The 15,191-nt window shown below is 38.3% G+C and overlaps 1 protein-coding gene across 2 annotated transcripts in view; it reads left to right on the top strand.

Annotated features, from left to right (window-relative positions):
• ASXL3 (ASXL transcriptional regulator 3) overlaps nucleotides 1-15,191 on the top strand; it is a 131,508-nt gene that overhangs the window by 26,189 nt on the left and 90,128 nt on the right. For both annotated transcript variants that reach the window (XM_085537410.1, XM_085537411.1), the window contains one exon: nucleotides 1,033-1,115. In XM_085537410.1, the coding sequence (XP_085393536.1) occupies nucleotides 1,033-1,115 (83 nt within the window). The remainder of the gene's footprint in view (nucleotides 1-1,032; nucleotides 1,116-15,191) is intronic.

Genomic DNA, 15,191 nt, shown 5'->3' with positions numbered 1-15,191 from the left:
GATATGATTTGTTGGTTTCTAGTGGGCAGGTATCCACACAGTAGTAGCAACTTGCACAATTGCTTTTATTTGTTAACTACTAGAGAGAAGCCCAGGATCAGGCGAGACTGGAAACTGAACTGGTGTCTTGTTTGCCCATGGTAGAAATGCAGGTTCTGGCTGAGATAATGGTGGTGAGATGCTCTGGGAAGCTTGCATTGCTGTTGCTGCACCTTTTACTGTTGACTGAAAGGTTTCCTTTTCCAGGGCTGTCAGTATGGCACTTGACCTGAGCGAAGAGTGGCCGTTTGTTTAACAGCTAAAAAATGATTGGGACAAAAGGAAGTGGGGAAGCAGAAAATTCTGTACAAAATGACTGTATGTGAAAAGAGGAACGAGTTACTTTGATTGGAAAAGGCAAAGGAGTGGAAAACTGAGTTGAACTGGAAAAATACACTGCTCTCTGTCATGTAGCATCTTGTGTGCTGTGATTGTTCTGACTACTTCATTATTCACTGTTTTTGGAAACAATGTTTTACCCTAGTTGAGTCAATTCTTTTTTTGTTTGTTTGTTTGATTACTTCTGAGGTCACAATAAAACCTAAGTGTCAAATATTCAAATGGCCTCAGATAGTTCTAATGTAATTTAAAAAAAAAAAAAAGGAGAGGGGGAGGGGAACATCACGGCATCACAGAACTGTCAGGGTTGGAACATGTCCTGTTGTTTCTTGCTTTTTGTTTGTTTTCCCTTCTCCTCGAAAGAAATTCTATTGCTCTTGTTGCTCTGTGATCAAATTAGTTGCATATTTCAACTTTTCATCTGGAACCTGGTAAGAATTTTTCCCAGGCAATATTGCAGACGAGGCACACAAGCAGCAAGTAACCTTGAGTCTTAATACAGTTTCCTGGCCTTCCAACAGACAAAGGACTCCGATCTCAAGACTAGCATTCCTTGTCTTTTGCAAATGACTGTATGAAAACTGCATGGTTTATAACCTTACAGATCCGCAGGACAGCTGTCGTGTCACTTATACATTTATTATTTATTTTCAGGCATTGGAAAAGTATCCCAACTCACCAATGACTGCAAAACAAATACTGGAAGTCATTCAGAAAGAAGGGCTAAAAGAAACAAGGTTAGTGTTTATATGTTCTGTATTTTTACTGTCTCTATGAAAACTGTCTAGGAATGGTTCACAAAACAGAATGTGCTCGTTAATGGCTAAATTAATTTCCAGTACCAAGGTGGGAAATACAGCTGATGGGTTTTATTTCTTACTTAGTCCAAAGCTTTTAAAATGATAATTGGCTGGCTTAACTGTGTACCTGTCTAATGGCCTCTGTAGGCTGGCTCCAGTCTAATGTCATTTTCAGAGGGACAGTGAGAACTGATCAGAAAGTGTTGCTGCTTACTTTTGTTTAAAGCCCCAAGCTTGGCACCACCACTGTGCATGAAGAAAAAATGTAAGGTGGAGTTTGCGGCATTCTTTCTCTAAATTAGGTTTGTGATCTTGCCCTTAAGTTCCTCTTATGACATGGTGGTATTGTGTTATAGTAGCAAGGGAAGTGAAAAGAAGGAGAGGAATGTTTGGGCACTGAGAACTGCATGGCTGTAGAGGTTGAATCCCAAGTTGCTCAGTAGGAGTGTACTTTGGATGTAGATTTCAGCTATAATTATTAAGTCGTTAGAGGTTAGGTGGGTTATCCAAAGTCTGTGGAACTCGAGTGGTCTTCCATTACCTCCAGTATGTTTTGAATCAGGTAAGTATGATTTGCTTTCTCTTTCTATGAGCATACCCCTTTCCTGTTCCCTAAAGGTGATGGAGGTCTTCTAGTGACCCACAAGGGGAAACTTGGGCAAGAAACTGCTTGGTGGTGGTCTTCCACAAGATGCAGTTTCCTGTCCTCCAAATGATACAGGAATTTTTTTCTGTTCTAAAAAATATTTTTTAATCATTACATGTTGCTGCCTCAAAGCAAAAGGAGCCATTTGCTTTTATTTTAATTACATTATTTTATTATGGCACCTAAAATCTAGGAAAAAGGGAATTTCAGTTGCTTAGTAGAGTCATGGTGCTGCATTATGCCCATTACTTCTGAATTTTTATCTTTTGAAGCAGACTTAACAATGGTATATAATTTTACTGAATTTCATTGTTGTTCCTAAGAAACAGAATACTCAGAATGGTCATTTACAGAGCATAACCATATACTGTTTTCTTTGTATCATCATAACATGCTTGTGATATCTGTATGTTGGTGAAAGTGCAGAAGAGATTGTGTGCAAGTTGATTTTCTCCCTTTTTACAGATATAAAATGCATTAATTCTTGCCAAGAAGTTTCTTGAAGTATATTTGGCAATATGAAGGAAACAAGGGAATGAAAGATTTTGAAAATGAACGTCCAGACATGTGTTATGCCGCAAAGATTTGCATACCAAAAAAAAAGAAAAAGAAAAAAAATCTGTTTTTATTAAGATACAGTTTCTCACAGCAGTGAATAGATTGCTTTCTTCCTACTTCCTGTGATATGAGACAACTGTATGGGAGCAGCTTGCATGCCTGATAATAGTGTTTCTTTGTGATTTTAAGAATTCTTGTTTCCCTAGACAGTGTGTAAATAAAATTTTTATGCAAAAACTATGGGAGGCAGTAAGGCAGCATTTTTATATGTTTTAAATATAGAAAATGTAGAATTGCTGCCGAATAAATAATAGGATAAAGATTCCTTTAAAGAGCTGCAAAACCAGATCTTCTCTTTCATTACCTAAGTATTTTAGTAAGTGAAGATTGTAAGCAAACAGGAAGGAAATTGAAGTTCATACTGTCCTGATGTTTTTTTATGGTATATACAGGTATATGTGAATATACAGTTGATTGCAGGTTGCCATATGTGGCAATGAGTATGTAGATAAGTGAAAAAGGATACAGTCCACCATTCTTTATGTGTATGTGAAAAATTCTGTATGTGAAAAAGTGTTGAATTGCACACTAGGTCATTCTGCATTTATTAGTGTAAAAAATCTAAATTGTGAAAGTATACAATACAAAGGTATTGATTCTTTATTTTGAATTTTTAAAGTGCTTAGTTTCTCATTTAGCTTCTGATTTTATTCAAAAGATGTGTTTCTGTAGCATTTTAATGTTAGTTAAGCATGAACTTGCAAATTGTCTGGATGCTTGCCTCGTAATAAGGACAGATGAGTTATTCATACACATTTGTTCGTTGGGCCTTTCTAAGTAAGTAAAATTTTGCTTTCACAGTTCTTAAGTCTAAAGTCTCCCATTTGCTTCATCAAGCTCTGCAGTTTCTTTCAGTATATTTCTACCAGTATGGTACCTTTGTCATTACTGAAGGTGATACTTCTCGGTCTTCAGGCTGCAGCCAGCTAAGACGACTGAAAAATATAGATGTGATGATACGCAGTCACGTAGTCAGAAGCCTTAGAATGGAGCTAGCACATTTTATTCTGTAATGATTTGTGTATTTTTCCAAGTCTGGACTTATGCCAGCATTATGTTACTACATTAATATAATGTACTAATTCCTTTATACTGATTGTCTTTGTCAGTAGAACCTTGGCAATCCTAAATCAAGTTCTTCTAAAATTCTTGTTTCTGCTGTTCCATTTATAGATGAATGAGATTAGTTGGCTTAGTCATTTTTCAAATATATTGCAGAAGTAATTAATCTAAACCTTTTTGCTGTGGTAGTAAAGCTGAATGAATAACATATGAATTTCAGCAATTTCATTGTAGTCTTTACATGTAATCTTTAAAAATACACCATCAGACTCTTCAGGCTTTTCTTTTGTTTGTTTGCAATAAAGACATCCAAGTTCTACATTTATATTTTACTACTGAAAATGTTAGAAATAATAGGAGGAAAATTTTAAACTTGCAAAGCAGATGTAAATTAGAAATTAAAAGCTACTAATGTAATGTGAAAGGTTATACACTTACCTAGGCTCACATATCTTGGGGGATGTATGACTCAGTTTTGCTTTTTAAATATCTTCCTTCCTGTTATGATGATCAGTTGGCAAATATTCAGCTGGCAGCAGATCTTTTGCTACCAAGAAGTATTAAAAACTTGTATGGTAAACGTTTTGGGAACGTAGAAATACATGGTGTTCATGCGTTGAAGTGGGAAGTATTTATGAACACATGCTCACCTATCGGTTGCCTTCCAGACAAAAAATCTAACCATGGTTTCCACTAGTCAGAAAGCTCATGCCAAAAAGAATGTTGTGACCCAGTGTTCCTGTCCAAAAATGTGTCTGTTCAGATCTCCATCTGAAGGGAGTGCATAAACCTTTTGATACTGGTGAAGGGCAGCTGCGATACTACCTCTGTGAGGTGTGAGCAGGTGGATGATCTCAGTATAATGGCAGAGCTCAAGGAGGAGGGGGATAGGTTAAGGAGCAACAGGGAGTGTGAGAAAGAGATAGGTTGGTAGAGTAATTCCTTGCCACACCTGCAAGAAAGGCTCTGGGGTGATTCATTCCAAACAATGGTGGACTCCCTGCCCTGTCACTGTATAGTGGAGAGAAGGGGCCTAAAAGATGAAGAGGAGTGGAAACAGGCCCTAGTTTGGCATTGCCTCTCTTCCCCAGCTATTCCCCCATAATAAGTTTGAAGCTGTGCAGCTTGGGGGAGAGGTGAGGATCATAGAATCACAGAATGGCTTGGGTTGGAAAGGACCCCAAGGATCATCAAGTTCCAACCCCCTGCTGCTGGCAGGGCCACCAACCTCCAGATCTAGTGCTAGACCAAGTTGCCCAGGGCTCCATCCAACATGGTCTCAAACACCTCCAGGAACAGTGTGTCCACAGCCTCTCTGGGTAGTCTGCTCTAGCACCTTAACACTCTCTCTGTGAATAACCTCTCCCTGACATTTAATCAAAACCTTCCCTCCTTGGGCTTAAAAACCATTCCCCCTTGTTCTATTGCTGTCTACCTGAATGAAAAGTTGGTTCCTCTCCATTTTGTAAATCTCTTTGAAATCCCTAGTGGGATCTGAACAGGCTGGATAGCTGGGCTGAGGCCAGCAGGATGAAGTTCAACTAAGACCAAGTGGCAGGTCCTGCACTATGACCACAACGATCTCAGGCAATGCTACAGGCTTGGTGCAGAGTGGCTGGAAGAATGTGTGGAGAAAATGGATATCAGTTGATGCTCAACTCAACGCAGTGTGCTCAGGTAGCCAAGAAGGCCAATGGTGTCCTCGCTTTTATCAGAAATAGAACTGACAGCAGAAGCAGGGAGGTGATCATGCCCCTGTACTTGGGCCTGTTGAGGTTTTGAGTACCATGTTCATTCTTGGGCCTTTCATTACAAGAAATACATTGAGGCCCTGGAGCATGTCGAGAGAAGGCAACAAAGCTGCTAAGGGAACTGGGATTATTCAGTCTGGAGTTCAGAGGAGACTAAGGGGAGACCATATAGCTCTCTATAACTACCTGAAGGGAGGTTGTGACAAGGTGGGGCTTGGCCTCTTCTCCTGTGTAACTAGCAGTAGGACGAGAGGGAATGACCTCGAGTTGTTCCAGGGGAGACACAGGTTGGATGTCAGGAAAAATTTCTTTTCCAAAAGAGTGGTCAGGTGCTGAAACAGGCTGCCCAAGGAGGTGGTTGAGTTCATTTCTGGAGGTGTTCAGGAAACCACTTAGATTTGGTACTGAAGGACATGATTTAGTAGGGTAATGTTGATGGTAGTTGGATAGTTGAACTACATGATATTGGAGGTCTTTTCCATTCTTAGTGATTCTGTGATCAAGTCTAGCCTCAGTGTTCCTCTTCTGCAGTTCTGTGACCTTGCTGATGATTCTGTCTTGTATTTTTGATGTTACTGTATAGGTTTAGAATTCCCCCTTTGTCTTAATAAATTGTTTTCAGGTTTTCTGCATATGTTTTTCCCATATTTATTAAGATTGCTTTATTCTTGCATTTAGCGTGCTTGCATCCCTTTCAAGTTTAGCATTGCTTGTGTATTGGAACTTATTTCCTTTTGTAGCATTATCTTTTCCTCTCCTTTGCTTATGGAAGTCCCATGAGAAACAATGTCAAAAAGCTTACTGGATTTGAGGTAAATGATACCTTCTGTGTTTCTCTATCTATAGAGTCTGGTACTGTGTCAGAAAGGATATTTCTCACAGATTTGAAGTAATTTATTCTTGACAGATATATGTATTACTCAATTTCTTATCTGATGAATGCTTCCAGATTATTTTTATACCATATTTGAGAGAATTGAGATTAAATTGTTGTCCCTATTTCCCTGCCCCATCTTTTTTCCAATTTTTGAAGCTAGTCACTAAATATTTTCCAGTCTTTTGGAATCACTGCTGCCTCTTAGAAGTTCTCAAAAATAGCTATTAATAATCCCGAGGCTGATCCAGCCAGTTCTCAGTACCTTACAATGAATTTAAATTGGCTTAAACTGACTAAAACATCTAATGTTTTTCTTATTTAATTCAATCTTTTTCTGTTTGGTATTGATTGGTTTTGTTAGGTGTTTAAGCATGACACCTTTTTAATTATGTTCCAACAAAGAAAAGACACTGATGCTCCTTTGTTTCAGGGAGAAGTGTATGGTTCCACTCTTCAGTGAAGAGCAAGTCAGTCCTGTTGATATTTGCACTTACATAAATGAACTTTCGCCTCATGAGTAGAAAGGGTTTTGCAAGAGATCTCACGCATCGGTTCTCCACGTTGCCTGAAGTTTAATTTTTTGAAGCTCATTTTCTTCATTTTGCATTCTTCTTTATTTTCCTAAAATTAAAAGAATAGTTCCTTCTTGAATGCTCCATCTTCCCCACTGGTTTGAATCAAACCTAGTGCTGCCTTCCTTCTTAACTGCTTTTTAAATCTTCTATTTAAGGATTTTTGTCCTTAACACAGTCCAGGAACTTGCCAGATGCTTCACTGTGCCTGTGCCATTTTATTTTATTTTATTCCACCCCCCCCCCTCCAATGGATGCCTGCAGAGTCATAACGGAGTATTTAAATAGGTCATGTGCTTTAAAAAAAAATCTGCTGATTCTCCGAGGAAAAAAAAAAAAGCTTTTCTGTTGAGTTCTCCTTATTTCTTCTAAAAAATTCTGATCCTAATGCTACCTTTGTTTTTTTCCCTATTTCTTGTCATTACCCAGAAATCGCCTGTAGGAGCATGAGAAATAATCTAGTCCCTTCCCTGTAGGGCAGTACACTTCAGGGAGGCCACGGCCAACAGAAGACATTTTAAAACTATCAGGGAGATAAAAATAGGACAGAAGTTAGTATGAATTAGGTGTTTGGATTAAGGAAGAGAAGTCTGAGTTGAGACACAGTAAGTCTTTGGATACATTAAAGATAGGGAAAAAGTAAGGGAATAAATTACTCTGCCTGTCTGATATGGACAGGACAAGAAATAAGGTCTTTAAATAGTAGCAAGACAAGACTGAGATTAGATAGTAAGAAGATTTTTTCTAATAGATATAACTGAGTTCTGTCATAAGCTGTGAGAAAGATGTGACAGATTTGTAGATCTCTAAAATCAATTTAGTTACTTATCTGTCAGAAATTTTGTAGAATCGATTGATCCTGCCTAGAATATGAGGGAAATGAATTAGTGTTTCCCTTGATACTTGCTTTTCTCTGATTTTTTTCAAATTGATTTGCAACACTAGGGCAGTATATATTGTGTGAGTCCCAGAAGAAAATATCCAGCCAAACTCTGATAAATGTGTGATGCTAATAGCCATAGATGATGTGTTGGCTTTTCTGTAGTTTCTTTTCCCCCTTGCTGGGTAAGGCAGGGAAACTGACTTGTCCACTTTCATGTCTGGAAAAGATTTTCAGTACAAGTTAAAAGCCAATAAATGTTCAAAATGGGGCAAGCAATTTTTGGAGTGTAACTTTAGGCCACAGCTATGCCAGCTATTTATTTTCTTCCTCCATTAAACTCAAGAATGTGAACCCTGGAATGGGATAATTTTGTAATAATTTTGCTGTTCAGCTGGGACAACTGACCTACGTCTTGTCAAGTCATTTTCATAGCAACATAGAACATCTAGGTTAGAAAAGACCTTCAAGATCATAAAGTCCAACCATCAATGTGACCTACAGAGACCCATCAGTAAACTGCATCCCTTAGTGCCACGTAGAAGGGCCAAGAAGAGGTTAAAACCCCCTGTTCTCTGGCACATTTTTCATTTGCTAGTAGGAATGCTGAACTTCTTTCTTTTGGCATTTCTTTTTTGATCTTCATTTCAACTATAAGAATTACATTTAGTCCTAATTCCTTTTTTTTTTTTTTCTCTCTGCATATTTTGTATTTTTTCTAGGCAAGATTAAGCTATTGATTTATTGTTGTGACAGTAGACTTTCTGAAGAGTGAAAAGAGTTGCTTGCCACTGGCAATAATGCTGTTTCTTCTTCACGTTGTTGATAATATCTATCATGAATTATATCATAATACATTAAGTCTTCTGAGCCTAGGAAAGCAGCAAAGTATGCCCCTAATAAATCTTGAGATACTCTTATTAGCTTTTCACTCTTTGTGCACAAATATTAAACTGGTGGGTTAGGTACTTTGAACTGCTGAGCAGAGTCATCAGTGGAGTAAAACATAGGATCTGCAGTCTGTCTGTAGCTCTGAAGTGAGATCATACTCCTGAAAATATTTCCCTTACCTTTGAATCCTTTGATCTTTTTCACAGTGTCTCTTTAAGCCTTTGAATACTTCATCCTTAGAGCTATTGACTTAAAAATAAAACCCTTTTTGAATGTTACAGTTTTCTGTAAATAGGCCAAATAAGCTGGCTGCACTCTTCTCCTGTTTACCCCGAGTTTCTTGTTTTATTGCGTATGCATGTAGACAGAAATTTTTACTTCCTTTCTTTGTGAAGTAATTCCAAGTTGTCATTGTGATCTGTAATTATTAACAAGTCATTGTTTTTATCTTACACTTAGAAGAAAAAGAAAAAAAAAAATCAAGTGCTCTCTAATAACCACAGGCTCTTAAAAATTTCATTGAAAGAACCACGTTTTTTTTGTCTCAAGACTTTGATCATTAAAGGAAGAGCACAGACAGTTAAAAGGCTTCTGTGGTTGTGTGTGTCTGCTAGAATTTACATGGGAACCTTTCAGCTGAAGGAGAGTGGTAGTTTGTCTTGAAGGTTGTTATTCCCAGGAACAGACAGAAAGGAAACTTCGATGGGAAAAGAACAAGACAGCCATTCACATCCTTTTGCCTGGCATTATGAAGTTTTTCCTTACACCTCTGTAAACGTGACTTTTGTCTGCAGAGCAGTGAAAGAAATGCTCTTTCAGTTCTACCTGGTTTTCACTTCAGACATCTCTTTTGAAACACTTTTTGTCCTGGTGTACCAAGGAGCCCACCAGGTTTAGTAGGCAGTTGTGATAACTGTATTTCACCATGTGAAAATGTCAGGTTTCCTTCTTCTTGTCTTGCTGCTCTCAGCCAGCATAGTTTATTCTAGAGTACAACCTAACCTGGTAAAATCAGATGGGATCCTCCCTGCTACATTCCAGATGTGGGACTGAAACTTCTATAATCGCACCTAAATCACTTTTGTGATAACAATCTAAGGTTTTGATAGCAATGTAGCCCTAAAACAACGGTGGCAGTACCTCAGACCTAAAAGCAGTCCTGTGTGTAGTTCTGGTAATTCCTGATTACCTGACGCTGCATTATGATTACCCTACAGTGAATTTAAAGCTAGCTTGCTTATGTCTCTACAGTGGTAATCTTGTTTTTGCACTGATTTGGAAAACTCAGTTTTTCATTTGATGCCAACGAAATGGATTCAAAATCACAAGTTCTCAAATATTTTCCATCAGCTGATTGCAGAGGTGACATGATTTTTGTTTGCCAGTGATGGCCCTTTGTGTATATATTTATGCATATGTATGTATCTACATATATTTCAGTATAAGATAAATTGCTACATTCAGGTGCATTTTTGTCTGAACCGCCATTAGCTTCATTTTTTCTCTATATTTCAAGTTTTAGAAATTGTGTGGCTTGTTTTTGTTTTAATGTCTTTCCTCTTCCTTACATGGGACAGTGGGGGGATCTCTATCTGGAGACATCAATAAACAATCCAGTAGCATCAGCCTGCATGTTTGATGAGATTGCCTGTGTTGGTTTGGTGGTTTTTGTTTGTTTTAATAATGCTTGTAGTAATGTGTAACCTAGATGTTACAGGCAGGCTAAAAATCATACTTGTGTCAAATGCAAATGTCTTTGTTAGACTTATTGAGGTGTGGATTTAATTTTGGAAATAATTTCGTTTGATAAATAGCACAGTGTAAATAAGAATATTTTGAGTATGACTTAGAATACTTTGGAGGATACTGTTCTTTCTCTTAGGAATATTAATAGTGCATATATAAGAAGGGAGGATACAGAAACAAAGTAAATTCTTTCAAAGTGAAATGAAGAGCTAAAAATAAATGTGGTCTTCTGCCCTCCTGCTTCTGATATTCTATGCAGTAAACTGGTGCTCCTGGTGCACTATCTCTACAAGTTCATGTCTACGTGCAGTCTCTTGTCCCATGAGTTTCTGCTGCAGGAATCCATCCCTCGTTCTCAAACTAGGTCACAAGTCCCATGGTCTCCAATTACCCCAGTCTGCTGTCATCTGTTTTCCCTTCTCACACGTGATGGTCTCATTTGACCATCCTGTGTGCCTGAAATTTTTAAAGGCTAAAGTTTTGACATCACAGATGTTAGTATTTAACTCATACTCTGGCTCAGGACCAACCAAGCTTTCTTGTTTAGCTTGATTCCAGCATGAATTTTGAGAAAATAAAAGCCCAGTTCCATCGTTCTCTAATGGCTGGGACCTTCAATATATTATTTCATTTAGGATTCCATTTATACTACTACTCTGATTTCTCAAGGTTTTTAAGTTTGTGCCTGTATGCTCAGTTGAGATGATATATCAGAACAGTTAACACTCACTTTTATTTTCTCTTATATATATATACATATATATATTACGCTATTCTTACATTTCCATATATATTTATACTCATATGGTATTCAGAACTTCAGTTTTTCAGAGAGCTAAATGTGTGCTAAAACACATTCTAACCTCCTTCCATGGAAATGATAGGAAATACTGCTGCTTGGTTTTTATTTTTTTTAAAGATCAGCAATAAAGAGACTTGTTTTAAATCTATTAGAAGCTCTCCAGAATGTGTCTGTGAAGAAAACAGGGAAAATAGGAATCCAGACTGTGTTAAAGACTTGCTTCCCTCTTTAGTTATTTGGGTTTCTGCTCTTTCCACCCAAATCTAATCTGTATTTTCTCAAAGAACGTTCCTTATGCTATTGCAGTGCATAAAGCTCTTATTTGTTTGGTGTTTTATTGGTGAGGGAGAGTGGCTCATATGATCATTAAATATTAAAGTTTAATAATTCAATGGAAGCACTGACATCTTAAAGTTAATCTCTTTTACTGTAATAGGAAAAGAGACGGTGGTTAAATTTTGTGATGTGATAAACATGTTTCAGCTTTTAGCAGTCTGTATTGCAAAATATTTTATCTTTTGAATGCATGCCCAGCTCCCCTTTATCACAGCCTACTTTGCTGAAATTAAGACCTACATAAAATATATTAAAGCCATATTAAAGATAATCATTATTTTTAATAGAAGAGGAAATCCAACTACTTAATTGTAACAAATAATGGATAGCAATGCAGAGACTGATGTACTAAGGGTTTTTTTTGTGTGCAATAAAAGGCAATGCTTCCCATTAGTGGACATTTTATTTTGATGTAGGCGGGCATCAGCTGTGAAAAGTAAGCAGTGTAAATTTCTCACCAAATTCAGTGCTGGCTTAATTACTTTATAATAAATTCTTTCTCAATATATTTGTATGTTTAATGCAAGAATGGAAGTTGTATTTTCTTTTTTCTGATGCCATGCCTCTCAATGTAGACTACTCTTGAAAGGGACTGAAAAGTGATGATGTATTTCAGGATGATGAAAAGTGAAACCTGAGTTACAAATTGGTGTTCCTGTATGCATAAAATTATCCTGAAGTGTATATTGTGTCAAGGCCAGTTTCCCCCATTTTTCCTAGAAAACATAACTTTTGTTTTAGCACTATTTAAGTATGCAGCAGATATATTTTCTGCAATGTTTCTAAATATTAGAATGTAGTTCTGCATTTAATTTTGCTCCTCTTGTTCAGAAAGAGAAATTGCTTAAGGATATCCAAGAGATACAAATACTTTGAAAATAACCAGATACATAGAGAAGCTATAAACTAGAAAAGTATTACTAGATCATTAATCCATCCTCTCTGCAATGCAAGTTATTTGGTGTTCCTTTACAAATAGTATGTCTCCCATAGCATAGTGCTTTATTAAGCGTGATTTCTTTTTTAAAAAAAAAATGCTGAGATCATAGAATCATAAGGTTGGAAAGAACCTACAAGGTCATCTAGTCCAACCATCATTACCATTGCTACCACAAATTACTAAACCATATCTCATAGCTCCTCATCCAGATGTCTCTTGACAGGGACAGTGACTCCACCACCTCCCTGGGCAGCCATTCCAGTGCTCTCATTCACTCTCTGAGACAAAAAGTTCTTTCTTATGTCTAATCGAAACCTCTTCTGGTACGACTTGCAGCCATTTCCTCGGGTCCTGTTTGTTGCCTGGGAGAAGAGGCCAAACCTCTCCTCATCACAACCTCCCTTCAGGAAGTTGTAGAGTGCAATGAGGTCTCCCCTGAGCCTCCTCTTCTCCAGGCTAAACAATCCCAGCTCCCTGAGCCGCTCCTCATAATGCTGGTGCTCCAGATCCCTCACCAGTTTCGTTGCCCTTTTCTGGACAAGTTGCAGGACCTCTATCTTTCTTGTAGTGAGGGGCCCAAAACTGAACACAGTACTCGAGATGCAGCGTCACCAGAGCTGAGTACAGGGGGATGATCACCTCTCTGCACCTGCTGGTCACTCTATTTCTAATACAGGCCAGGATGGCATTGGCTTTCTTGGTGTCTCGCTCCAATTTAGGAGTGAGGCAAAGGTTCTTTTAATAATGTTATGCCCGGCGTGAGATTAAGAAGAAGAGCATTCAAATGTTGATCCGACCAGTTTATTGGAAATAATAGACAATTGAGGGGATGGGGAAGAGAAAGTGACGAATGACAAAATTAGGGTGATGGGGAAGGGAAAGTAGGCGATAGAAAAAGGTAGAAAAGAGCAAGAATTACGTTAAAGCGGGGAATAGTCACCTCCTGGATGCAGCAGCGTCCCGTAGCACGTTGTTAACGTTGGTCCGGGGCAGGGGAGAGCAGCAACGGAGTAGCAGGCTGCAAGCAGCAGATCGGTGAATCGCAGAAAAGACGGTCAGAGTACCGTGGTCTCTAGAAGCAGAGTCTCGGGCAGCGAGGTCCCTCGGAGCAGAGTCTCGAGCAGCAATCCCAGAAGAGGGAATAGGCAGCAGTAGGACAACGGTGGAGGGATCTGAGATCGGATACCTAGATGCCCAACTAGGTTCTTCAGCATGCAGCCATCTTCTTCAGCATGCAGGCGCTCGCGTAGAGAGGCATCTGGTCTCCCAAAATTCGGGGTTTGTCCGTGCCCTTTTTATCCTTCTTTCCAGCCTTCGAGACATTTCGGGACGGCTCGGGTCAGAGTCTTGTGACTTCCTCAGAGCTGTCAATCTTCCTTGAGATGGGCAAACAGGAAAGACCACTTAAGGGCCATTGATCAGTATCTTATCTCCCTTTCGTAGCTCCCGGACTTGTCCATCTCCTGTGTGTCTCAGACAAAGGCAGTCCTGGAACCTTGGCCAGGACTTGCCTGAACTTGTCCATTTCAGCAAACTTTGAGACAGTAATGTAAAAAGCATGGCTTCTTACACCACCCCGTGACTCAAAGTTTGCTTAAAAAATTGACCACTGCTGATCCAGGATGGTGAGAAAAAGATAGCAAGCATGAGGGTAAAGGAAGGTGAGGGTGGGGAATTAAAATGTTTAATACAATCATTACGAAAGATTTCTTGATGTGCTCCACTTCTCCATCACTTGAGGAGGTTACAAAATACATGGACAATACAACACATTGGATAAGTTCAATGAACTTTATCATACACAAAACAAACATGAAAGTTGCGACAACACACAATAGATAAAATAAGATGCATTTTACCCACAGTACACCTGGAAGACAGAGAAAAAGGTCAAGGTCTGGACTTTTCCAAGTTTGGACAGGAACACGTATACCATCAGCAATTAGTTTAACTTTACCATTATAAATCTTTAGACAACAGGTGGAATCATTTAATTTGACACAGGCATCTCCCAGTGATTCTTTAGGAGGGGTTGACACAAATATTACATAATGAATAAAAGATAGAAATTGAGAAAAAACAACCATACATTGAAAACAACCATACATTTAACAATGACCAATAGTAAAAAATAAACAAGTAAAACAATAGGGATATTTGTGTCAGGAGAACTTTCCACTTGAGCATTTCCAAAACAGTTCAATTGCTGAGAGATATATACTAGTCTGGCAAGTCTAAGAACTGTTATAGTCACAACATAGTGTAGGATACCCCAGAATTTAAATCGTAGGGAGTAATCCCAGAAACATACACATTTCTTATCAAAAACGAAGACACTTTCCAACAACAGTGTTTTGAATGGAACTCCTGTACTGATGAGACACTGGAAAGCATCAGTGCAAAGGGTTTTATGATAAATTTCACTTTAGTGACCACATCTAACAGATATTAGATAGGTCCCATTGCTCATTTCCCAATTCATTAGGAATTTGGAAACACCATGGAGTTACATGCAAATCACCGTCAAGTTTGACCAAAAGAGGTGAAATATGGGGTTAAAAGGAATGATTACCACTGTGCAAAGAGTACAAGAAAGCCAGGATAACCTGAAAAAAAAAAACTTGGAACCCAATTGTGAAGTTTAAACAGATCCAACGACTGATACCAATCACAACTCATAAGTACAGCAAACAAAACATAATACTATTGCAACCAAAATATGAAATAAAGAGGTATATCAGTATTCTAGCATGATCACATCTTCCAATTTTTCTGTCACAAAACACAAATGGTTAAAATCAGCTACAAGCCATTCTGTTCCGTGAAGGTCCTGCGGGGATCTTCTGTAAAAGAAAACAAGACAACTCGCCCTTTGGGGGCTTTGTTAATACA

Source organism: Coturnix japonica, chromosome 2 (assembly GCF_054131305.1).
Source record: "Coturnix japonica strain WE chromosome 2, WE-NBRP24, whole genome shotgun sequence".
NCBI classification, from domain to species: Eukaryota; Metazoa; Chordata; class Aves; order Galliformes; family Phasianidae; genus Coturnix; species Coturnix japonica.
The sequence above is the reverse complement of the archived record's forward strand: the minus strand, read 5'-3'. Positions and strand labels throughout refer to the sequence as shown.